This window comes from Rousettus aegyptiacus, unplaced genomic scaffold (assembly GCF_014176215.1).
Source record: "Rousettus aegyptiacus isolate mRouAeg1 unplaced genomic scaffold, mRouAeg1.p scaffold_m13_p_16, whole genome shotgun sequence".
Lineage (NCBI taxonomy): Eukaryota > Metazoa > Chordata > Mammalia > Chiroptera > Pteropodidae > Rousettus > Rousettus aegyptiacus.
The window spans coordinates 35,795,961-35,820,692 of NW_023416291.1; the positions used below are offsets into that span (position 1 = coordinate 35,795,961).

At 38.2% G+C, this 24,732-nt stretch overlaps 1 protein-coding gene and 1 long non-coding RNA gene across 6 annotated transcripts in view; one reads left to right on the top strand and one right to left on the bottom strand.

Moving 5' to 3' along the window:
- MUC16 (mucin 16, cell surface associated) overlaps nucleotides 1-7,492 on the top strand; it is an 87,363-nt gene extending 79,871 nt beyond the window's left edge. Inside the window, 7 exon segments of the mRNA XM_036233804.1 lie at nucleotides 860-1,023; nucleotides 1,354-1,421; nucleotides 3,274-3,440; nucleotides 4,837-4,878; nucleotides 5,077-5,156; nucleotides 6,944-6,997; nucleotides 7,000-7,492. Coding sequence (XP_036089697.1) covers nucleotides 860-1,023; nucleotides 1,354-1,421; nucleotides 3,274-3,440; nucleotides 4,837-4,878; nucleotides 5,077-5,156; nucleotides 6,944-6,997; nucleotides 7,000-7,056 — 632 coding nt within the window. The 3' untranslated portion in view covers nucleotides 7,057-7,492.
- Nucleotides 3,385-19,634, bottom strand: LOC107504886. 5 transcript variants are annotated; one of them, XR_004954937.1, is made up of 6 exons: nucleotides 19,304-19,634; nucleotides 15,991-18,989; nucleotides 14,630-14,811; nucleotides 8,123-8,160; nucleotides 5,057-5,153; nucleotides 3,385-3,576 (listed from the first exon to the last, which is right to left on the bottom strand). It is a non-coding gene; the product is annotated as an uncharacterized LOC107504886 (long non-coding RNA). The 5 variants fall into 5 exon arrangements; XR_001595562.2 differs by having other exon boundaries at nucleotides 15,991-16,079; nucleotides 16,416-19,634; XR_004954938.1 differs by adding an exon at nucleotides 6,936-6,955 and having other exon boundaries at nucleotides 15,991-19,634.
- Between the last annotated feature and the right edge of the window lie 5,098 nt (nucleotides 19,635-24,732).

Genomic DNA, 24,732 nt, shown 5'->3' on the forward strand with positions numbered 1-24,732 from the left:
CAGGAGGCAGGAAGGAAACATGAAGCAATTATCCTCAAAGGAATATTTATTTTTGCACACATATATTTTTCTAGCCCCAAAGATGGAGAATCCTGTACTGCCTTCTTAGCCCCTTTATTTTTGAGTCATGCATTCATTCAACAAATATTTAATGCAAATAAATACTGATGATACATTATGAAAATTCCTATAAGGAGATTTCAAGAGCCTGTGAGAATCTTAAGGAGGGACACACATCACTTTCTTAAAATGTTTGCATAAGGAAGTGATGAAGAAACTGAGATGTAATGAAGAACATGACCTAGCCTGAGATTGATAGTTTTGCTACATGTATCTTTAACATAGAAGATAGGAAGTACAGGGCATATGCTTTGATATAGGAGAAGTTATAACTGAGGCTAAAGAGGTGGGCATACTATCTTGGGTACTGGAATGATTTATAGAGGAACACAACACACTCAGAGTTCTGCTTTCAAAAGCTCATCCTCTGGGTGCTACATAGAAAAGAATTGGCAGCGAGGAAGAAGACCAAAGGAAGTAAGACACATCAGGAACCTAGGTTAGTGAAGGTATGTAAGAGATGCCTACTGGGATGGTCAGTACCTACATTTGCCAGCTATGCCCCAGAGAGGCCCAGTCTTCTCTCCCTAACATCTTAGTAAACTCTCACAATGCTTAATGGAAAGAGGGTTGAACAGGTAGACAGATGAATAGATACAAAGTAGATAGATGGATGGAGGAGATTCTGTATCCCACCTATAAAAACTTTAAGTCACATTACCAGAAATAAGTAGACTGATTTGAATAACCTGTTTGCTAAAACCTTGCTCAGAGGTTTTATACTTTTTTTTTTTTCTAGAAGTGGAGCCATTAGTTCATCTGCTGATAGACAAGCCAACAAGCAGTCCCAATCCCCAGCATTTCCAGCTGAATTTCACTGTCACCAACCTACTCTATTTCCAGGACATAGCCCAGCCAGGCACCACCAAACATCAACGGAACAAGAGAAATATTGAGGATGTGGTAAGAATGGAATTGTCCACTCTGTTTTCATGTAGAAAATGACCTATGGATGCTAAGTAGTCAAATAGTGACTTTTCATAACAATTCATGAATACAGATTTTTAATCCTGTTTTACAAATTAAGAGATAGTCACAGAAAGTTTCAGTAGCTATCCCAGGATCATGTAGCTAAGTCATACCCTGGAACAAAGATTTTTTTGGTACACATACCTGGGTTAGTGTTTGTTGAGACAAGAAAATATAGATGGGGAAGTTTTCTCAGTGCCCGAGAATTCTCTGAGGCCATCTAGCCTAGGATTCTGATGAAAGAAACGTTACCATGTCTTTCAGCTCAACCAGCTCTTTCGAAACAGCAGCATCAAGAATTATTTTTCAGACTGTCAAGTTTTAGTATTCAGGTAAGTTCCAAAACAGGACTTAATGACTTTATAAACTTCTCTTTTTAATAAAGGAGACGCCGCTTTCTTTAAGTAATATTATGCTGATGTTATAATCACTCATTTCCTAGCTGTTATGGAAGAGAGCCCTAGGTATATAGAGCTGTTACTTAAAAAAAAACTTTTTCCAGTGAGCATAACTGGCTTAAAAACTCAAGAAAGCTTTGTAAACCTCAGCAGAGATGAAGGTGTCTGGTGCCTTTCGAGATCAGTTCCTGAGTTCATGATCGATGCAAGATGAGGAGCTATCACAAGATGACTTAAAATCCAGCAGTCTAATCATGCTGTCCAGCAGTGTAACCCCTAATTCCTGCAATTAAACACTCTTATACACCTCTTGAGATATTATTCAAATATCATGTGTGTGTGTTTGTGTTTATTAAAATTTTCTATATACAATATCATGTAATCTGCAAAAGAAAATAGTTTCCTTTCCACTCTGGATGTCTTATTTCTTTTTCTTGCCAAATTGTCCTTATTAGAAACTCTAGTAAAATGTGATTCACAAATTAGGTAAAGGCATACATCATTGTCTTGTTCCTGGTCTTAGGGGATGTTTTTCTGTGTTTCACCATTGACTATAATGTTAGCTATGAGTTTTTCTTGGGTGCTATTTATCAGGTTGAGAAGGATTCTTTTTATCTCCAATTTATTTAGTGTTTTGTTTTTTCAATCATAAAAGATGTATTTTGTGAATTTTTTTGTAGGTATATGTTAAGATAATGTGGTATTTGTTTTATTATTCTGATGAATAACATTAATCATTTTTTAAGTATATTAAGCCATGAAAGGGCAATTAAGGGGATCATTTAAAAATTATGTAAATGTCTAACCAATATAATATATACTTGAAACTAAAAGTAAAATTAAAAATATAAATATATTAAGCCAAATATTTAGAGAAAAAAGTGATTAAGACCTTTTCAAGTCTTTCCTGGACATGCACACAACCCTGCACACTTGTGGCCTTCTAAATTCCAAATACATTGAAGATTTTCAAAACCTACTATGAATATATCATTCCTTAATTTTTCTTTTAAGTTTTTGGCCCACTTCTTACCTGCTTCATCTGATATTGCTCCTTCATGCAACTACAATGCAAAATAGTTACCGCTGATTATTGTTGTCAAGTTCCCTGAGGACGGGCTTTCCTCAATGAGCAAGCTCTGAGTTAAATAAAGATAAGCCCTGAAAATGAGAATATTTCTACGAGTCGCTAGACAGATCAAATAAAACAAATTGAAATGCATTTTTCTGGGAGCTCCAAACCACCTATGGCTACTTGGCTGCTGTTTTTCACAATTACCATGGTTCTGAGACTGATGGTTTTCAAAGTAACTGAGGACATTGTGAGAGCAGAATGGGAATAGTGCAAGTTATAATGTCACAACGCTTACTTCCTTTACCATAATTCAGCCATTTTTTCTAACTAAACACTCTTCAGATTGTTGCAAACCTTTGGTTCATTTCTAGACTTTTCAAAAATTGATTTTGACCATTTTATTCTGTTCTCATCATTTATGTGGATTTTCAGAAGTCCTTACTCCAACATTTCAAAAGAACCCTGTAGCTCTTTTATTTATAAATTAATTACATTATATTAAATTACATGAGCAATTCAGTTTCTCACTCACACACACTGACCACATTTTAAATGCTCAATAATAACATAGCTAATAATACTGTATTGGATAATTCAGTCATAAATGTTTACATCATTGCAGAAAGCTCTCTTGGACAGAAACTGGAAGCAGGAAAGCTAGAGGTAGGGTAGAATTCCAGATAGCCCTGTTTATCCCTTGTGTCTTTCCAGATCTGTCCCCCCCAGCAATCACACTGGGGTAGACTCCCAGTGCAACTTCTCACCATTGGCACAGAGAATGGATAGAGTTGCCATCTATGAAGAATTCCTGCGGCTGACCCAGAATGGCACCCAGCTGCAGAACTTTACCCTAGACAGGGGCAGTGTCCTAGTGGATGGTAAGTCTTGGTCATTGGGACAGGAGTGCGATGGGGTCCAACTTCCACACCTGGGGCCTGTCCTGGGATTATGGAGGCTGGAATATTGAAGTTTTTCAGGCTGGCAGGAGATGGCACAGTCCCCAGGCTTTACCTACTATTGAGGGAGAGAAAAGGACACTTAGTGGGATAGAAGAGGTATTTGCCTTCTCCTAGATAGCTCTATGACTTCAGGCTAGTCACTTTTCTTCTCTGGACTTCTGTTTCCTTATCTCTGTACTGAAAGCCACTTAGCCAGGTGGTCAGTGAGGGCCTCCAAACAGCAAATTGTGTGTGAGCCAGCCTTGAAAGGTGTGGTGAGATAGATCGATTTTTTCTGATTCACAGGCTGTATAAAAACAGGCAATGGGCCTGACTTGGCCCACAGCTGTATATGCTCTAGATCATTACCATCCAATAGAACTTCTTAGAATGAAAAAAATGTTTCTATTTGTGCTGTCTAGTGCATTAGCCACATTGTAACTATTGAGTACCTGATGTGTGGCTAATGTGACTAATTTTTATCATAAGTGATTTTTAATGTAACTGAGGTACCAGATTTTTAAATTTTATTTTATTAAAATTAATCTTAATTTAAGAAGTCCCTGTGCTAGCTCCGTATTGGACATCACATCTTAAAAAGTTAGATGGGGGAAAGATGTAGAAGTAGGGGACCTGCAACGCTCCTCCCATTCCTAATAGGTGCTATGTGTCTTTACCCTCATGTAGTTTACGTTGTAGTTGGGAATGACAAGAATAGGCAGTTGTCAATTTTAAATTATTTGATGTGAACCAATTCATACTTGGAAGTAATTATCAGAGAAGCTTTCTAGGAGGATATTATTTTATAGGTAAATCCTAGAAAATTGTATTAATTTATAAAGGTAAAGGAGAGGGGTGAATGTGTTTCTAGGCAAAAAAGAGAGATTTTGAGTGGGAATTTACATATTTAGAGAAATCCTGTGGGTTTGCCAACTGTGATGATCCATTCTTTGCTGACCATCATAAGATAGTCCAGCCTATTTTCAGTCCTTTGTGCAGAAGTATGAATTTGATTTAATACACTTTTGTGTAATAATGGCCTTGGGTTATCTAGCAAAGTATCCTCATTTCTTAGAGATGCACACTGAAATGAGATGAAACATTATTATGTCTATTTTACTTTAATATTTTAGTGAAAATATGGGATGAAGCAAAGGGCCAAGGGTCAATAATTTATGCATTTGATGAAATATAATTTCAATTGGTTGAAATATTTATTGCTAAATCTAGATGATAGATGGTTATGATGTTGTTCTAGTTTTCTTTGTATTTGAAATTTTTTTATTGAAAAGAGTACAACACACTGACGTGCATTCTTCATTTTATTCACTTTCAGGGTATTCTCCAAGCAGACCTAATGCCTTGACTAAGAATTCTGGTAAGCCTCAAGCAGTTTCAGCCCAGGGAGGGAAGAGCTTGATGCCGTGACTCATTTAAGAGAATCATGCACAAAAGAACTTGGATGATAATGACAGCTGGCCTATCTATGTCAAGGACTGTTGAGGCACAGTGAGGAGACAGGAGGAGCACTGTGGGAATGATGGGAAGTTGCTCACCCCAGCACTTGTCTCCCCAGATCTCCCCTTCTGGAGCATCATCCTCATCTGCTTGGCAGGACTCCTGGTTCTCATTTCATGCCTGATTTGCTGTTTTCTGGTAAGCAAAGAAGTGATACTTTTCTTTTTGCTATTGGACCATAAGAGTGTTTTTGTATATAGCCATGCACCGCAGAACAATATTTTGGTCAATGATAAATGGCATATATGATGGTGGTTTCAAAAGATTATGATAGAGCTGAAAAATTCCTATCACCTAGTGACATTGTAACCGTGGTAAGGTCATAGCAAAAACACATTACTCACATGTTTGTGGTAATACTGGTGTAAACACATCTACTGCACTGCCAGTCACATAAAAGTATAGCACAGATGATTCTGTAGAGTGCATAGTACTTGATAATGATAATAAATAACTGTTACTGGTTATGTATTTACTATATCATACTTTTTATCATTATTTTAGAGTGTAGTCTTTCTACTGATAGAAAAATGTTTGCTGTAAAACAGTATGCCGTGTTATGCTGGCAGCAACCATTTCATGTTTACTTCATCTCATGATTGCATCATTTTCGCTTGTGCTTGATTTAATCGCATGCTGTACAGACTTGTAACCTTGAGAAAACAGGCTACACCATATAGCCTATGTGTGTAGGTTTATATTAGCACATTCCATGATGTTTACACAATGAGGAAATCACCTAAAGACACATTTTCAGAACACATCTTTGTTATGTGGTGCATGACTTATTGTAAATACAAGTCCTCTGATGGGCATATGTTTTATAAATATTTTTCCCAGTTTGTGTGGGCTTGCATGTTTCTTTTCTCAACAGTAGTCATTAAGGAAATGTAACTGAAAGTCACAAGTCTATCATAGTGGTAGAGGTACCACTACATATGAGAATGGCTAAAATTTAAAAAGACCCATTATAACAAATGTTGGTGAATATGTGAAGCAACTGGAACTCTTATATAGTGCTAGTGAAAAGTAGCTTGGCTATTTACACCTACCCAGCCATTCTATTGCTAAGAATTTATCCAAGGGAAATAAAAACACATGCCTATACAAAGAGATTTGTACACAAATGTTTATAATAAGTTTGTTTGTACTAGCCCCAAGTGGAAAACAACCAAGATGTTCAACAGGTGAATAGATAAGCAAACTGTAGTACATCCCCACAATGAAATATTATTTATCAATAAAAAAGGGAAGAATTATTAACACATATAATGACATGCATAAACCTCAAAATAATTATGCTGTGTGAAAGATGACAAAGAAGATCATCTTTACTGTTTCATTCCATTTATAAACAAATTCTAGAAAATACTAGCTAATCTATAGGGTCAGAAATCAGTTTAGTGGTTGCCTGGGAACAATAATATGTCTGTAAATTGCAGGGAAGGAGGAATTACATAGGAGCATGAGGACACTTTGGGGGATGATGGGCATTCCCAGGATGGGTAAACTATTCTTGAGGTGATGGTTCAATAAGTTATAATGTTATAGTAAAAACTTGCCAAAGCATTTACTTTAAATGTATGCAGTTTATTATATGCCAGTTATACCTCAAAAAAGCTAGAGCATGTGATGGGGAGAAGAGAGGAGAGGAGAGGAGAAGAGAAGAGAGAGAAAAAATATAATGAAGGGCTTATCAGTGGGAAAAAATGGTAGAATAAATGAAAGTGAAAAGGGAGAGAGAAAAACAAAGAGCTGGAAGAGGAAAAAGAAAAAGAAAAAGAAAGACTAAGGGAGAAAATTAAATTAAAAAAAGGAGAGGGATATGTCTAGTCCCTGTGGCTTTGGCCATCTTTTTGCCTTTTAGTCTCTCATACTTGCACAGCTCAACAGTCCATCCTGAGGCCCCCTCTTCACCTTTACAGGTCACCATGTGCCTGCGGAAGAAGGAGGAAGACTACGAGATTCAGTAATGATGTCTGGGCTATTGTGTGCTACACCTAAACCTGAGAAAGCTGCAATGACTAGATCTGCCTGAGGCCCTCTTTACCCAGTCAGACTCCAAAGAAGCTTGGTTGGATTAGAAATAAATCACATTTGTTGAACACAGTTTCTGGGCCCTTCTTGACATGTCCCTTGTTTGGTTTATGAGGGACTAGTATAAAAGTTTTTTTCCTTCATTAAATTCTGAAAGGCAACTGCAAGTTTTTTCATGTGGTTTCACATCATTTTATCCCACAGAAATACCAGAATGGGTGAAAATGGCACAGAAATTGTCCTGATCTAAAATCATATCTTCATCAGTGTGAGGTTTTTACTCTTAGGAAACTGCAACACACCTTTCCTGATCTGTGTCAATCATCATGCCTGTATCTGTTCCTACATTTTTCTCCACCTCCAAATACATGGTAGTCTCAAGTTTCCCTTATACTACTTTATTCTCTGAAGTTCAGATTCACCAAGACTTCCAGATCAATCTGTCCCGATGGCACCTCTTTCCTCATGGGTTCTCCAAGATAAAAATAATAGGCCAACATGGAAAGAGTGGATCAGACATGACTCTGCAATCATCCCTGGGATCTGGGAGCTGAAATGACTAGGTATCTAGATATCTAGGAAGACTGAATCTAGAGCAATACTGACAATCTAGAATGTTTGTAGGTAAAAATGAATAAAACTCAGGGAACATCTGAGGGAAAAGAGTCTTTCAAAACTATTTCTCTACACAGAATACAACAAGACAGTTATAGCAGAACTTCCCCAATAAGCAGCTCAAAGCATCACAGGCACAAGGCTGGCTGTACTGTCCTATCTTGGATTTCCATGAACAGATCGTATAATCTCCATACATTTTGCAGATGACCACAGCTGAAGATATCCAAGGGCTAAGAATTAAAGTCCCAGTAATGCCAACCATCTGAATTTTTTTGGTGCGAACTTCCTATCCTCAGTCTTAAGCAGTCATTTTCTGAGAATGCACTTTTTGAAAATAATAATAATAATAATAATAATAACAACAACAACAACAACAATTATATTGACGACTTTACATCTGCTAAGCGACTTGATTAGCAAGCTCTCCATACATCTTCTTTTATACTCACCATCCTTAGTGCTTGATTCCCATAAAGATATGAAAGCTCTGAAATATTAAATAACAAGAGGAAAAATAATAAATATAAACTAAATTAAACACCTAGCAAAGCTATCTGTATAATAAAAAGATAAAGACATTTTCTAACATGCAGACGATATCAAAGTTGACCTCCTCTAGGCCTTTAGTAAAAAAATTAGTAAATAATGTACATCAGTAAAAAGAAATGTGAGTCCAGAAAACCAAAACAAGAGTCATGAGGAAAAGAAAAAAATAAATGTGTATAGGATATCGGAGGGAAGATTACAACCTAGGTAAAAGCAGGGTTCATCACCTCCCAGGTCTGCATTAAAATTATAATCAAATTATAAAGTAATTGATGTGGAGAATCACCTGAAGTCCAGCTGATCATAACACCTACATCTGATAATATAAAGAAATCACATCAAAGCTGATCCAGCATAGGCAACAACCATAAGCTGATCATTTTGTATTTCTCACCAGGTAGCCCTGAGCAATCAAAAGCAGTGGCTGACCTTGGCCTACAGGGGAGTCTCTCCCAAGGGGCCACAAAAATCAATGCATCTAGAGGCTGGCACCAGACCACAATGGAGCAACTCCTGACTAACTCCACTAGTGATACACAGTGGTTGCAACAAGTACACAAGCCTGCTAGGGCAAATCCCACTCCGTGGGGTCAGTCCCCACACAACAACTCTTATCCTTAGGGTGCAGTCAATTCCCACTATTAGTCAGCCTGAACGTTAATTCCGCCCACTGATCTACTAACAACAATAAAGGCTCAGCAACAACAGAAGATCACACACAACCCACAACAAAGGTCATGTCCAGATCTTCAAACATAAAGGAACAGGGAGAGTGTGCCACTGGGCCATACAGGACACCATTCACATTAGGCCATCTGGCCAAGACTGAGAGACAAAACAAATACTTCTGACACATAGAAACAAACACAGAGAGGCTAACAAAATGGGAAAACAAAGAAACATGCCAGAAATGAAACAACAGGAGAAAACTTCAGAAAATAAGCTAAATGAAACGGAGGCAAAGAACCTACCAGAGACAGAGTTCAGAATAATGGTTATAAGGATGCTAAATGAACTTATGGGGAGAATTGATGAGCACAATGAGAACCTCAACAGAGAGATAGTAAGCATTAATAAGGACATAGAAACCATAAAAAAGAACCAGACAGAAATGAGGAATACGATAACTGAAATGAAGAATGCGCTAGAAGGATTCAACAGCAAATTGGGCAAAACAGATAGAATCAGCGAATTGGAAGACAAGGTAACTGAATACACCCAATCAGGACAACAAAAAGAAAAAGGAATTTAAAGAATGAGGATAGTTTAAGAGACCACTAGGACAACATGAAGCATAAAAATATTCAAATCATAGGCGTACCTGAAGAAGAGAGAGAGCAAGGGATTGAGACTCTATTTGAAGAACTAACGACAGAAAACTTCCTTAATCTGGCAAAGGAATTAGACATACAAGTTCAGGAAGCACAAAGAGTCCCGAACAGGAATTCAAACATACTTACACCAAAACACATCATAATTAAAAAGCCAAGAGCAAAGACAAGCAGAGAATCTTAAAAGCAGGGAGAGAAAGGAAGCTAGTTACTGACAAGGGTACCCTCATAAGAATGTCTGCTCTTTTCAATGGAAACTTTGCAGGCCAGGAGGGAATGGCAAGAAATAATCAAAGTTATGAAAAACAAGAATCTACAACCACAGATACTCTACCCAGAAAGGCTTCTGGTGAGATAGAGCTTCCCGGACAGGAAAAAGCTTAAGAAATTCATCACTAACAAGCCAGCATTACAAGAAATATTAAATGGTCTTCTGTAAAAAGAGGAGGGGTAAAAAAGAAAAGAGAAATAACAAATATAAATAATAAAATGGCAGTAACAATGTACCTATCAGTAATCACTTTAAATGTAAACTGATTAAATGCTCTAATCAAAAGACATTGGGAAGAAAGAAAAAACACAATGGAGTGAGAGATGTCCCCAGATCTTTTCCCTTGAAACAACAATAAGCTGAACATCTAAAACTCAACAAAAAACACCCAAACTGCACACCAGCACATCTGAGGTGGGATCTGTGCATAAGAGCTACTACAGGTCAAAACATTGGGTGTCGGGCGGTGGACTGGGAGATAAAGAAGCTGCCTCTCACAGCCACCAGAGCTCCCTGTAGAAGGAGGGGGAGGGGTGAAGGTGCAGCGCTTCCCTGATTGGCCTGCCTGGAAGGGCCCAGACTTATACGCAGCTGGCTACAGGGCCCAGCCATCAGGGTAGAAAACAGAGAAGCGAAGTGGGACTGCAGAGGAAGAACAGCTGATTTTTACTGGCCCCAGTTGCAAAACAAAGGCTGAGCCACAGCCCCCAACACTCAACCCAGAGGGCACCTCCACCCATACCCTCTGAGGCCGATCACTGTGGAGCCCCAGGGGAATCTAAGCAAATGCTGCCAAGACCTCTTGCAAACTCTGGAACTCCCTGTAAGAGGAGAAGGAGGGGAGAAGGAGCAGCGAGTTCGTGCTGCGAGTGCCCTGAACAGCCCTGCCTGGGAAAGTTGCGAGCTCCCCGTGGCCGCTGGCTGCTGGGCTCTGTCAGCAGGGCAGAAATCAGAGAAGCGGCTGGCAGAGAAACAACTGTGATTTTTGCTGACTGTGGTTGCAAAACGAAGGCTGAGCCATAGCCCCCAATCTTCAACTCAAAGGGCCCCTTCCCCCATACCATCTTGGAGAGAAGGAACACTGAGGAGACTAGGGAGAATCTGAGCAAATGCTACCATAACTGTTGCTAACACTGACAGGGACTGAAACTAAGGATAGCGAGTGTGATTAAATATCTATAGGAAAATAAAAATGCATTTTTAAAGCTTTAGATAAAGCAAGGATCCAAAAGGATTAGACGCCATCTACTGGAAACTAAAAGAAAAGTGCCTTCTTTGCAACAGGCTAACTTTACATAATAAATCTTCTTTCTGAAAAAAAAAAAACAGAATGCACTTCCATTAATGCCCAGGCAGAGAAATAGCCCACTAAACACCATGAACAACCAAGGTGACAAGACATCTCAGAAAGAAAGAGAAAAATCCCCAGAAAATAATCCTGCAGCCATAGAAATAAGCAACTTAAGTGACAGAGAATTCAGGATGGTACTTCTGAAAAAACTCAGTGAATTCCAAAATGAGTCATATCAACAATTTCAGGAATTGAAAAAAAACACCAAGATGAGCAGAGCAAGGAGGTCAAAACCCTCGAAAAGAACCAAATAGAACTGCAGATGAAGAACACACTGCAAGAGTTAAAAAATGAAATAGCAAGCTTGGGAAATAGAGTTGATCAAATGAAGGAAAGGACCAGCAATATCAAAAATAGAAATCTAGAAAGAAATCAGAAGGAAGAAGAGAGAAACTGAAGAATGAAAAATAATGAAAAAGAAATATAAGAACTAGCTGATACCATCAGGAGAGGAAACATAAGAATAATGGGCATTATCAAAGGCGAGGAAAAGGAGTAGGGACTAGAAAGCATTCTCAGACAAATAGTTGAGGAGAATTTCCCAAATCTAAGGAATAAGCTGGAGCTTGGAATTCAACAAGTAAATGGAACACCCAATTATCTCAACCCATAAAGGCCTTCACTAAGACATGTACTAAAATTATCAAAATCAATGACAAAGACAGAATTCTCAGGGTAGTCAGAGGGAAAAAACAGTAATTTTTAAAGGTAAACTTATTAGATTATCATCGGACTACTCAGCACCAACCTTAGAAGCTAGTAAGAAATGGAATCAAATATTTAAGCTATTAAGTGAAAGGAACTACCAGTGAAGAATAACGCACCCAGCTAAGTGTTATTTTAGATATGAGGAGATATTAAGACTTTTCCAGACATACAAATGTTGAGGGAATTCTTTACTGCAAGACTTGCACTACAGGAAATACTGAAAGGCATCAGTTTACCTAAAACAAATGACAAAAACAAAACAAAACAAAACCATAATTAGAAGTAAAGTGACTATCAGCCAAATAGAAGCAGAGGGGTGTAACTCTTACAAAGAACAAGGCATTATAAGCTTAAATAATAAGAAGAGAATTGTTATAACAAGATAATAATGAATGTTCAGCATACATAGGGACAAACTGAGACAATAATGACAAAATGGGTGAATTCGAAAATGCAAATTTGCGAAGGGGAATGGAGATAGGGCATGTGCAAAAGAAAATAAATGACTATATATATAACTATCCTTTACATATTCATAATGGTAACCACACACCAAAGATTCAGAACTGAAGTATATAACATAAAACAAGAAGAATGAGAGGCAAAACTCTCAAAATCCAACCAAAATAAAGAAAACAGGACACAAGGACAAGGAAGCAATGGAAACGCCGAGCTACCAGAGAGCAAAAGATAAGATGTCTATAAGACCTCATATTTCAATAATCACCCTAAATGTTAATGGACCGACCACACCAATAAAAAGGCACAGAGTTGCAGGATAGATCCAAACAAACAAACAAACAACAATGACAACAACAAAAACACCCAAACATATGCTGCCTGCAGGAGACATACCTCAGCTCCAAAGACAAATATAGACTCAAAGTGAAAGGGTGAGAAATAATATTTCAAGTAAATGGCATTCGGAAAAAAGGGGGAATTGTGGTACTAATATCAAATGAAATAGACTTCAAAATAAAAAAGGTAAAGAAAGATAAAAAGGGACATTTCATAATTATAAAGGGAATCATGCAACAAGAAGACATAACACATTAATATCTATGCTCCCAATCAGGGAGCCTTGAAGTATGTAATACAATTACTAACAGAACTAAAGGGAGAAACAGACCAAAACACTATTGTAGAAGGGAACCTAAATACCCCACTGTCAAATATGGACAGATCATCCAAATAGAAAATTACTAAGGAAATAACATCCTTAAATGACACTTTAGACCAACTGGACATAATTGACATTTACAGAGCCTTCCATCCCAAAACAGCTGCTTATACATTATGCTCTAGTGTACATGGAACATTCTCAAGGATCAAGCACATACTGGGACACAGAGATAGCCTCAACAAATATAAGAGGGTTGAAATCGTATCAACTGTATTCTCTGATCATAATGCTTTGAAACTAGAGATCAGGTGTAAAAAGAAAGCAGAAAGAACCACAAATACATGGAGATCAAACAACATGCTATTGAAGAATAACTAGGTCTGAGACAAAGTAAAAAGAGAGATCAAAAGATGCATAAAAACGATGATAATAATAGTACTACATATCAAAACTTTGGGACATGGCAAAAGTGATCATAAAGCAAGAACGAGCCCAAGTAAACAACCTAACACTTCATCTTAAAAAACTAGAAAAGGGAGAACAAATGAAGCCTAAAGTCAGCAGAAGGAAATAAATCAAAATTAGAGCAGAAATAAATGAAATTGAAAACAAAAATACAAGAGAAAAAATAAATGCAACAAAGAGTTGTTTCTTTGAGAAGGTTAACAGATTGACAACCCCCGGGCTAGGCTCAATAAAGAAAATAGAGAAAGGGTGCAAATAAAATCAGGGATGAAAAAGAGAAAATTATGACTGATAGCGCAGAAATACAAAGGATCATACAAGAATACTTGAAAAAATATATAACACCAAATTTAACAACCTAGAAGAAATGGATCAGTCTTAGAAAAATAAAATTTTCATAGACTGAATCAAGAACTGTAAAATCTAAATAGATCGATCAACAGTATGAAAATCGAAACAATCATCAAAAACCTACCAAAAAGTAAAAGTCCAGGACCAGAAGGCTTCACCAGTGAATTCTACCAAACATTCAAAGAAGATTTAATACCTATTCTTTTCAAACTCTTCCAAAAATTCAAAGAAGAGGCAATACTTCCCAACTTTTTATGAGGCCAATATTATTCTGCTACCAAAACCTGATAACAACAACAGCAACAACAACAACAACAACAAAACACAAAAAAACTACAGACCAATATCTCTCATGAACACAGATACAATAATCCTAAATAAGATACTGGTGAACCAAATATAGCAACATACTAAAAAGATTATACACCACGATTAAGTGGGCTTCATCCCAGAGGCAAAGGGATGGTTCAATGTATGCAAATTGATTAATGTGATACACCACATAAACAAATTAATAAATAAGAATAATACGATTGTTGTGCCCCAATTTGGAACCCCACGAGCCACGAAGGAAACTGCCGGTGCAGTCACACAAGGGAGTTTATTAGCGAGCTAGCTCGGACCCAACGCCATACACAGCCAAAGCAGTGTGCAGGAGAAGGGCCCCTTCCTTAATCTTACAGACATATTTAAAAGGAAAAACTACGGAATGGGGTGACAGGTCTTGGCGTTGCAGGATTGGTGGGCAGGTAGCCACAGGGGAGGTCTAACTAGCAAACAATAGAAGGGGAATTTCAGGGCCATTCTTACAGGTTGAGTGGAGGGGTGGCTACCGTTTCCATAGCGTCCCCATAGTGATGGTCACACATGCATTCACACAGTAATTTCCAGGAATTGGCTAAAATGGAGGCCCGTCACAAAATGGAGTCACTTTGGTTCTTCATTCCCCCTTCTTCTCGAAACTAGCTCAATCTTGAGCTCTGAGGGATGTTCTAAGGGATTTAAGCATAGGTACAGAAGCAGAGAGCACGAGTTAATAGTAATGTTACATTTCGGATTCTTTATTATGGGGGAGGTGATTACATCTTCTACTATGTAGTACAAACAGTTTGATAGTATCTATTTTTTTTTGTACATATGACAGGGTGATCAACTAGGGTGACCATTGTTTTAAACTCATCAGCCATACCATGGCTTTTATCTACGTGACTTTTTCAGTGCCTCATAATGGCTTTTTAAAATGGCTCCCGACATCTCCCCCTTTTTTATTATTTAAAATGTCAAAGCTTTTTCAGCTGTGGCGCAGATAGACTGTGCCTGTTTTAGGCGACCCTTCACAGGCCTGGGCCTTACCCATCATTGGCACATGAAAGTCTTGCAATCGTGTCCTGTCTTAGGTTGGTCCCAGCCCTGAAGGATTTTTACCTGTCTTTGACTATGAGTCTCTGCAAATGGGAGATGTATAATTATTTTATAGCTCAAACCTGAGCCTGGAGCCTGAGACCATGCATCTCTGCACAGATCTTCAGCAGAGAATTGAAGAAGTATTTTATCAAAGGTAGAAGTAGACATAGGCCTATAATTATGCAAAGGTCCAGGGCTAAAGCTGAGATACGCAAACAACCCAAAGGAGACCAGGATGGTAGAAAGCTTTTTAGATGTTGTAAGAATTTTGAAGCCTCTTTAGCTGCATCAAACTGAAGGGGTCTTATATCCTGCAGCCCCTGAATTTCTTTATGCAGCTGTATTAAATCTAGGGATGTGTTAGCATCATGCCAGACACCTTGGAGATGAGAGCACACACGATCCTATCCATGTTGATTCTTATTATAAATTTTTGAGGTGACTCAAATCTATTGATACGCCGTATGGCATTTTAAATGAAATCTCACTTTTAAACTTTGGATTTTATCTCCTAAATACATAACTAAACTGTATAATGCATCAAGCTTCTGTTCTAACTTGTTATCAATATTTTCCTGAGTCCCTAAAGCCACTGTAACATTTTTAGACAAATTATTAACATAATGAGCAGTTTGAACAGTTTGAGATAAAGTGACAGCAGCAGTAGCAGTAGTAGCTATAAGCGACACAAGAGCAGTAATTCTAGCAATAATTAATCCTATTACTCTTTTCTGTCTACTTAAAGCCTTACTGATTTTTTTTAATACCTGTAAACCTCGATCTGCATATCAAGGTCCCGATGTGTTAACAGGTAACATTACAAAAGAGGGTTGATGAAAGACCATTACAATAGTTCCTCCGGGAACAAAAGAAATACAGTTAGTTAAAATGCAATCATTACATGTGACATAGAAATTTTTACCTCTTATAGTTACATTAATTTTACCAATTATTAATACATGTGGTGGGGTTATACATGCAGTTATGTTTGTGTCCGCTATCCGAGGGATCTATCCCACAGGGCATAGTTCTCCCATGGCTGCACCCAACTTTCAAATATAAATTTGGGGAAATTCTGTATCTGCCCACCAAAGTCCCACTGTCCAGCTGGTATGCGCTCCATGTCCTCCTATAATTTCCCATTCTCCCAGACCAGTCCAAGATGTATTGATCTGTTGTAGTCACATTATACCTGGTGGAAGCAGGGACATAGCATCTTTTTTAATGAATGGTTTGTCTGGAAAGCTCCTTCCCAGATAGAAGGATGTAGAATGGGTGGATCAGGTATGTAGGCCCAATACAATTCTCTTTTAACCAGAGGACTTAACATCATCACTATCATCAAGAGTAATCTCTGGAGGGGGAGAGGTCCCCACAAACCGGACTAATCTTTCTGGCAACCATCTGGCATTTTCAGCATCCTGTGGAAAAACACAAACATGCCCTCATCTCTATATTAGACCGGATCAGGACCATTTCATGCACCTGTGAGAGGATCCTTCTACCTCACCTGCGCATATGTGGTCTGAGTTTTTGGATGTCAGAAACGCTCTGCTGCAGAAAATTCTTGAGCATCCACAGTTAAAAAATTCAAGGTAAAAAGAGCATGATTTAAACTGTTTTGTGGAGAGACAGGATATAGCTCTCTCTTTTTTATTTTATTTAATTGATTTTTGAGAGCACCATGAACCCGTTTCACTATTCCTTGATCTTGAGGATTATAAGGAATGCCTGTTTTATGCATGATAGAGAGTTGTGAGCAAAAACGCTGGAATGCCTGACTAGTGTATCCTGAGCCATTATCAGTCTTAATCGCAGAGCGTTGGCCTATCATAGCAAAGCATCTGAGGCAGTGAGAAATGACATGTTTAGTAGACTCTCCAGTTTGAGCTGTAGCTACAATAAACCTAGAGTACATGTCAACCGTTACATGCACTTATCTTAGCTTTTTAAATTTTGGAATATGTGTAACATCTATTTGCCATAACTGGTTAGCCTTCAAGCCTCACGGGTTGACGCCGTAATGGGATACAGTTTGATGTTGTGGGCATGTAGGGCACTGTCTAACAAGTTGATGAGCAGCCTCCCTGGGAATATTGAACTGCCTTTTCAAACGTTGACTATTTTGATGATGTAATGTATGTGACCGTTGGGCAAGCTCCAACTGAGTGAGACCGACTACCTGAGTAGGTCGATCGGCAAGAGCATTTTCCTCTGTTAAAGGTTTTGGGAGTCCTGAATGTGTTCGAATGTGACCCACATGACATGGAGTGACTGGTGCATGTACACATCTTTGCACTTGAGAAAAAAGTTTTTGTACTTGATTATTTTCAGTGCCAATGTAAGCTACTGTTTTTAACACCTGTAAAGCTCTAGCAATGTAATGACTGTCTGTGTACAGGTTAAAAGAACACTGAGCCATAAGTATAAATATGGCAGCCACTGCTCTCAGCTCTACAATTTGAGCTGAGGCAGGAGGTGTATGCAGTATATGTGGCTGACCTTGAATCACATAAGCAGCAGTGCCATTAGAAAACCTGTCAGTAAAAATTACCTGAGTATCCTTTATAGGAGTGTGCTTTATAATCCTAGGAAAAACTAAAGCATGGTTATTTACAAATTGTAACAATCTGTCTCTTGGTAGTGAGCAAAGGCAATAGCCTATGCATCATCATTTTGAAATAACCAATCTATTTGTTGTTTAGTAAAAGGAACGCCAATTAAAGAAAGCTCTGTTTCAAAATATTTGCAAGATTCTTCTCGAGCCAGTTGTACTAAGCAAGCAACAGATTTAAAATAAAGAGTTAACACTCTAGCTGGTGACACAGGCAAATGCAACCAAAGCAGAGGACCGCTCCGCCACAACACCTCAGTGGGCATGTGTGCGGTAGCTAGGACATAAGCGGTCCACCCTGGGAATAGTCTACATAATTTACCTGTTGTTGTTCTATGGCCTGTTCTACCTTCTGTAAGGCGAGTCAACCATTTTCTGTTAATTCTCTTTTAGATGTAGGAGCAAGGTCCCCCTTGAGAATGTCAAACAGAGGTTTTCATTCACCCATGGAAATTTTTAAATTCGGTCTAAGCCAATTACTATTACCCACTCTGTCTGTACTTTTTTTGGAGCAATAACTAATCCTTGTTTTTTAAGAGCTTTTTGAAGGTGAGCATAAGCTGCTAGAAGTAGTCCTTCCTCTTTTTCTGCCAAAAGAATGTCATCCATATAATGGATGATGTACACCTGTGAATATGCTTGCCTGGTTTTACTCACTGCTGGAGCCACAAATATTTGACACAGAGTAGGCTTTAATTGCTTTTTTCTGCAATGCTGCGGCCATGGCCAGACCTTGTGTACCTTGAGCTTGTTGTTCTGTTACAGTACATGTCAAATGAAACCCCTGTATATTATCACCTCTTTGTACTGCCTGATGTAACGTACTTTGTAAAGGCGAAAAAAGTTTAGGCCCCCGAGACTGCTTAAAAGCAGCAATGACCGGTTGTGACTTTTCAAACGGAGGCAGAGGATCTATCCTATAGGGGTCTCTGCTAGGTATTTTAAGTGTTTTTTTCCCCCTGATTTCCCAGTTGCAGAGTTAATTGTTGTACTGCACCTTGCAATCCCTGAACAACTTTTTCTAGATCTTTAGTTTTATTATCAGAGCTAACCGCCGCCACGAGGGGAATACAACCTCCTTCATTATGATACTGCGCGGCTTCTTCCTCTAGTTGTTCTGCATCCCCCGGATCCAATGATTCCTTTCCGCGTCTAGAAAATAAAAACTCAAAGAAAGGCTCAGGGGGTGTCAGCGGCGCGGAAAGCTTAGTTTCATTTTCCTTCCCGGTTGCCTGTCTTCATTTGCCTTTTTCTCTCTCATGCCTAGGATCTAAACTATTTTTAATTAAAGTCCACAAGCTAAAAGTATCTACAGGCACTTTGCCAGATCCGTGGACATCATAATAATCTTGTAGTTTTTCTCCTACCTTTTTCCATGTTTTTAAATTTACTGTTCCCTCCTCAGGGAACCAGGGACAAACTTTTTAAATAAATTTTTAAAAATTACACAATTGTTGATGCCCTACCTTAGCTCCTCTAGCCCGGAGCAAGGTCTCTAGTGACAAAGGGCCAGTAGTGAAACTGCTGGTTACCGTCAGCCTCCACAGGTCCTGCTGCGCGCAGTGGCAGGACCGTGGAGCCTGCTTCAGATGGCGGCAGCCGCTGTCGAGCCCCTCGAGTATTGTGAGCTGGGCCGCCTGGCAGGGGATTTAAAAAGGGGTTCAGGAGATTAGGAGGGGAGGGAAGTTGGGAGGGCTGCTGCCCATAAAATGGGGGAGGAAAGAGAACCTCCTCTTCCGAGCCTCCCTGTAAGATTGGGTACAGGAGGGAGGAGGGTGACAAAGTCTTAGAAGGCTTATTCTTCTCAGTGCTCATAACAACCATGACAGGATCCTTCTGTGAAGGTAGAAAAGGTTTTAACCAAGATGGGGGGTCTATAACAAGATCTTTCTATACAGTAATATAAGAGACTTGATTTAAAAACAAAGTACAGATAGGTATACCCCCAATAAAGACTAGAACACTTATGAGCAAGATTAGTCTCAGATTAAAGGTCCGATCAGAAGATGCCGTGCACAGCAAACCTAAAAAGAGAGGTCGGTTAAAAAGGGCAGCGAGGAGGATGGTGATAGAAGTCCACCAATGACAAAACACTTAACAACAAACAGGACAGTTCACAAGCAACAAAAAACAAGCAACATAAAACAAGTAACAACCAAAAAAACAAGTTACCCAGATGGTCACGAAGACCCCAGTCATGAGGACCCCAGATGGTCACGAAGACCCGAGATGGTCACGAAGACCCCAGATGGTCTCCCAAGATCCTCTGGAGAGAGCCCGACTAGGGACTCAGGATGTCTCCTGAGGACCCACGCTTGTGGTCTGCGAGTGCGGCCACTCTACCACTTACTAACCGCACAGAAAAGCAGACGCTTCAGAACCTTAACACCCGGGTTTACAACACAGAACAGATGTACTCGAAACGAAAAGTTTCAGAACCTTAACACCACGGTTTACAGCACAAAACAGACATACTCAGACACTTAGACAAAGCACTTACCGGTTGGCCAGGCCAGCTGACTCCCTCCGGTGTGTCCGTTCAGGGCTGTGGGGATCCTGGACGAGCCCCCAAATGTTGTGTCACGATTCAGAACCCCATGAGCCATGAAGGAAACAACAGCTGATGCAATCAGAAAAGGGAGTTTATTAGCGAGCTAGCTCAGACCCAACCATACACAGCCAAAGCAATATGCAGGAGAAGGGCCCCTTCCTTAAACTTACAGACATATTTAAAGGGAAAGACTACAAGCTGGGGCGACAGGTCTTGGCGTCGCAGGATTGGTAAGTCAAATTTGACCTTCACGGACATTGGTGAGCAGGAAGCTACAGGGGGAGGTCTAACTAGCAAACAATAGAAGGGGAATTCCAGGGCCATTCTTACAGCTTGACTTATGGCATGGCTACCATTCCTAAAGCGTCCCCTCAGTGATGGTCACACATTCATTCACACAGTAATTTCCAGGAATGGCTAAAATGGAGGCCCGTCACAAAATGGAGTTACTTTTGTTCTTCACAATCACATCAATAGATGCAGAAGAAGCTTTCGACAAGATACAGGATCCATTTATGATCAAAAAACTTGACAAAAATTGGTACAGAAGAAAAGTATTTTAACATAATAAAAGTCATCTATGACAAACCCTCAGCCAACATTATTCTTAATGGTGAAAAAATAAAAACCTTCCCTCTAAGATCAGAAACAAGGCAACACTGTCCACTATTGCCCCTGCTATTCAATATAACACTGAAGGTCCTAGTGAGTGCAATCAGGCAAAAGAAAGATGTAAAAGGTATCCAAATAGGAAATGAAGAAGTCAATCAGTCATTATTTGCTTATGACACGATTCTTTATATAGAAAACCTTAAAGACTACAAGAACACTACTAAAAGCAATAAGCTAATACAGTAAAGTCTCTGGATATAAAGTCAATGTTTGAAAATCCATAGTGTCCTACACTCTAATAATGAAGTATCAGAAAAAGAAAGAGAAAAAATAATTCCTTTCGCAACTGCAACAAAAAGAATAAAATACCTAGAAGTAAATTTAACAAAATATGTGAAGGACCTAAGTAATGAAAATTACGCAACCCTGTTAAAAGAAATTGATGATGATACAAAGAATTGGAAAGATATTCCATGTTCTTGGATTGGAAGAATCATCATAGTTAAAATGACCATATTACCTAAAGCATTATACAGATTTAATGCAATTCCCATCAAAATCTCATCAGCATTTTAAAAATAAGAAATAGAACAAAAAATCATCAGATTTGTATGGAAGCACAATAGACTCCAAATTGTCAAAGCCATCCTAGGAAAAAAGAACAAGGCTGGAGGCATCACTCTGCCCAACTTTCAATTATACTACAAAGCAACAGTAATAAAAACGGCATGATATTGGTAGCAAAACAGACACAAGAACCAAGTGGAACAGAATCAAGAGTCCAGAAGTAAACCCATATTTATATGAGCAAATAATTTTCAACAAAAAAGCCAGTAACATACAGTGGAGAAAGGAAAGCCTCTTCAATAATGGTGCTGGGAAAACTGGAAAGCCACCTGCAAAAGAATAAAACTAGACTATTGTCTATCATTACACACAAAAATTAACTCAAAATGGATTGAGTACCTGAATATAAGATCTGAAATAATAAAATGCATAGAAGAAAACATAGGAACGAAACTCAAGGACCTTGAACTTAAAGAGGATTTTATGAATTTGACCTCAAAAGCAAGGGAAATGAAAGCAAAAAAAAAAAAATGAATTGGAATACATGAAACTAAAAAGCTTCTGCCCAACAAAAGAAATTATCAGCAAGGTAAAGAGACAACCATCCGAATGGGAAAACATATTTGCAAGTAACACCTCCAATAAGCGCCTAATATCCAAAGTATAAAAAGAACTCATACAACTCAATAACAGCAATAAAACAAACAATCCAGTCAAAAATGGGCAGAGAACCTGCACAGACTTTTCTCCCTAGAGGATATACAAATGGCCAACAAATATTTGAAATGATACTCAACATCGCTAGCTATCAGGGAAATGCAAATCAAAACCACAAGGAGATACCATCTCCTACTTGTTAGAATAGCTATAATCAACAGGACAAGTAATAAATGTTGGAGAGGATGCAGAGAAAAAGAAATCCTAATACAGTGCTGGTGAGACTGCAAATCGGTATGGAAAATAATATGGAGGTTCCTCCAAAAACTAACAATCAATCTCCCATATGATCTGGCAATCCCTCTACTGGGTATTTACCCCCAAAACTTGAAAACTCATATACGAAAAAATATTTTCACACTGATGTTCATAGCAGCATTATTCACCGTGGCCAGGACATGGAAGCAACCGAAGTGTCCTACAATAGATGACTAGCTAAAGAACTGTAGTATATATATACAGTGGAATATTAATCAGCTATAAGAAGGGCTAAAATATAGCCGTTTGCGACAACATGGATGTAACTCGAGATAATCATGCTAAGCGAAATCAGCCAGACAGAAAACATTGAAAATAACATGATATCACTTAAATATGGGATATAAACCTAAAAGCAACAAATGAACAGGACAAACAAACAGAGACTCATGGACATGGACTATATACTAGTAGTTACCAGAAGATTAGGAGTTGGGGAGGAGGAGGTAGTATGTGATTAAAGGAGGTCAAATATAAGGGGAGGGGGACAGTGAAGTGGGTAAAGGGAATCAAATACATGGTAGCCGAAGGAAATTGGAACTTGGGTGGTAAACACACAATAAAATATACAGATGTCAATTTATAATGTACACCTGAAAATTATATAATTGTATTAATTAATGTTACCCCAATAAACTTAATTATAAATAAATAAAGGCTATAAGAAGAGATAAATAAGACTATCACAAAATAATAAAGGAGTTGATAAACTAAGAGGACATAACCATAGTAAACTTATATACACCCGATATAAGAGCACCTACATACATAAAGCAATTATTGACTGACATAAAAGGAGGGATCAATAGTAATACATTTAGAGTAGAAGACTTTAAGACCCCATTGGCACAATGGATAGATCTTCCAGGGCAAGACCAACAAGGAAACAATGGGCTCAAAAGACATACTAGAACAGATGAACTTGATAGATATTTTCAGAGCATTTTTCTCCAAAGCAGCAAAATATACATTCTTCTCAAGTGCACATGGAATATTTTAAGGATAGACCACATGTCAGGACACAAATCAACTCTCAATAAATTTAAGAAGATTGAAATCATATCAAATGTCTTCCCTGATCACAATGGTATAAAACTGGATATCAACTACAAGAAAAAAACTGGAAAATACACAAACACAGGGAAGGTAAATAACATGTTACTAAACAATGAATGGTTTCTTAACGAGTTCAAGGAAGAAATCAAAAGCTACCTAGAGGCAAATGAAAATAAAAACACAACAATTCAAAAACTATGGGACACAGCAAAAGCAATCCTAAGAGAGAAATTCATAGCAATACAGGCCTACTTCGAGAAACAGGAAAAAGCTCAAATAAACAATCTAACCTTACAATTAAAAGAACTAGAAAAAGAACAGCAAAGCCCATAGTGAATAGAAGACAAGAAATAATAAAGCTCAGAGTAGAAATAAATGAAATAGAGTCTAGAAAAACAATAGAAAAGATTAATGAAACCAAAAGCTGGTTTTCTGAAATGATAAAGAAAATTGACAGACCATTAGCCAGACTCATCAAGGAAAAAAGAGAGAAGATTTAAATAAATAAAATCAGAAATGAAAGAGGAGAAATAACCACGGACTCCAAAAAAATACAAAGGATCATAAGAAAATGTTATGAGCAATTATACACAACAAATTGGACGATTTAGAAGAAATGGACGCATTTTGAAAATATACAAAAAACTGAATCAAGAATAAACAGAAAATCTGAACTGACTGATTACCACCAATGAAATTGAATCAGTCATTAGACCTCCCAAAAAACAAAAGTCCTGGACCAGATGGCTTCATAGGCAAATTTTACCAAACATTCAAAGAAGAATTATCATCAATTCTTCTCAAACTATTCCCAAAAATGCAAAAAGAGGAAGACTCCCTAACTCTTTTTATAAGGCCACCATTACCTTGATTCCAAAACCAGGCAAAGACATTACAAAGAAACAAAAACAAAAAAACTATAGGCTGATATCTCTTATGAACATTTATGTAAAAATCCTCAAAAAACTATTAGTAAACTGAATTAAGCAATACATTAAAATAATCATACACCATGATCTAGTTGGATTTACTCTGGGGATGCAATGTTGGTTCAATATCCACAAATCAATTAATGTGATACACCACATTAACAAATCAAAAGATAAAAACCGTATGACCATATCAATAGATGCA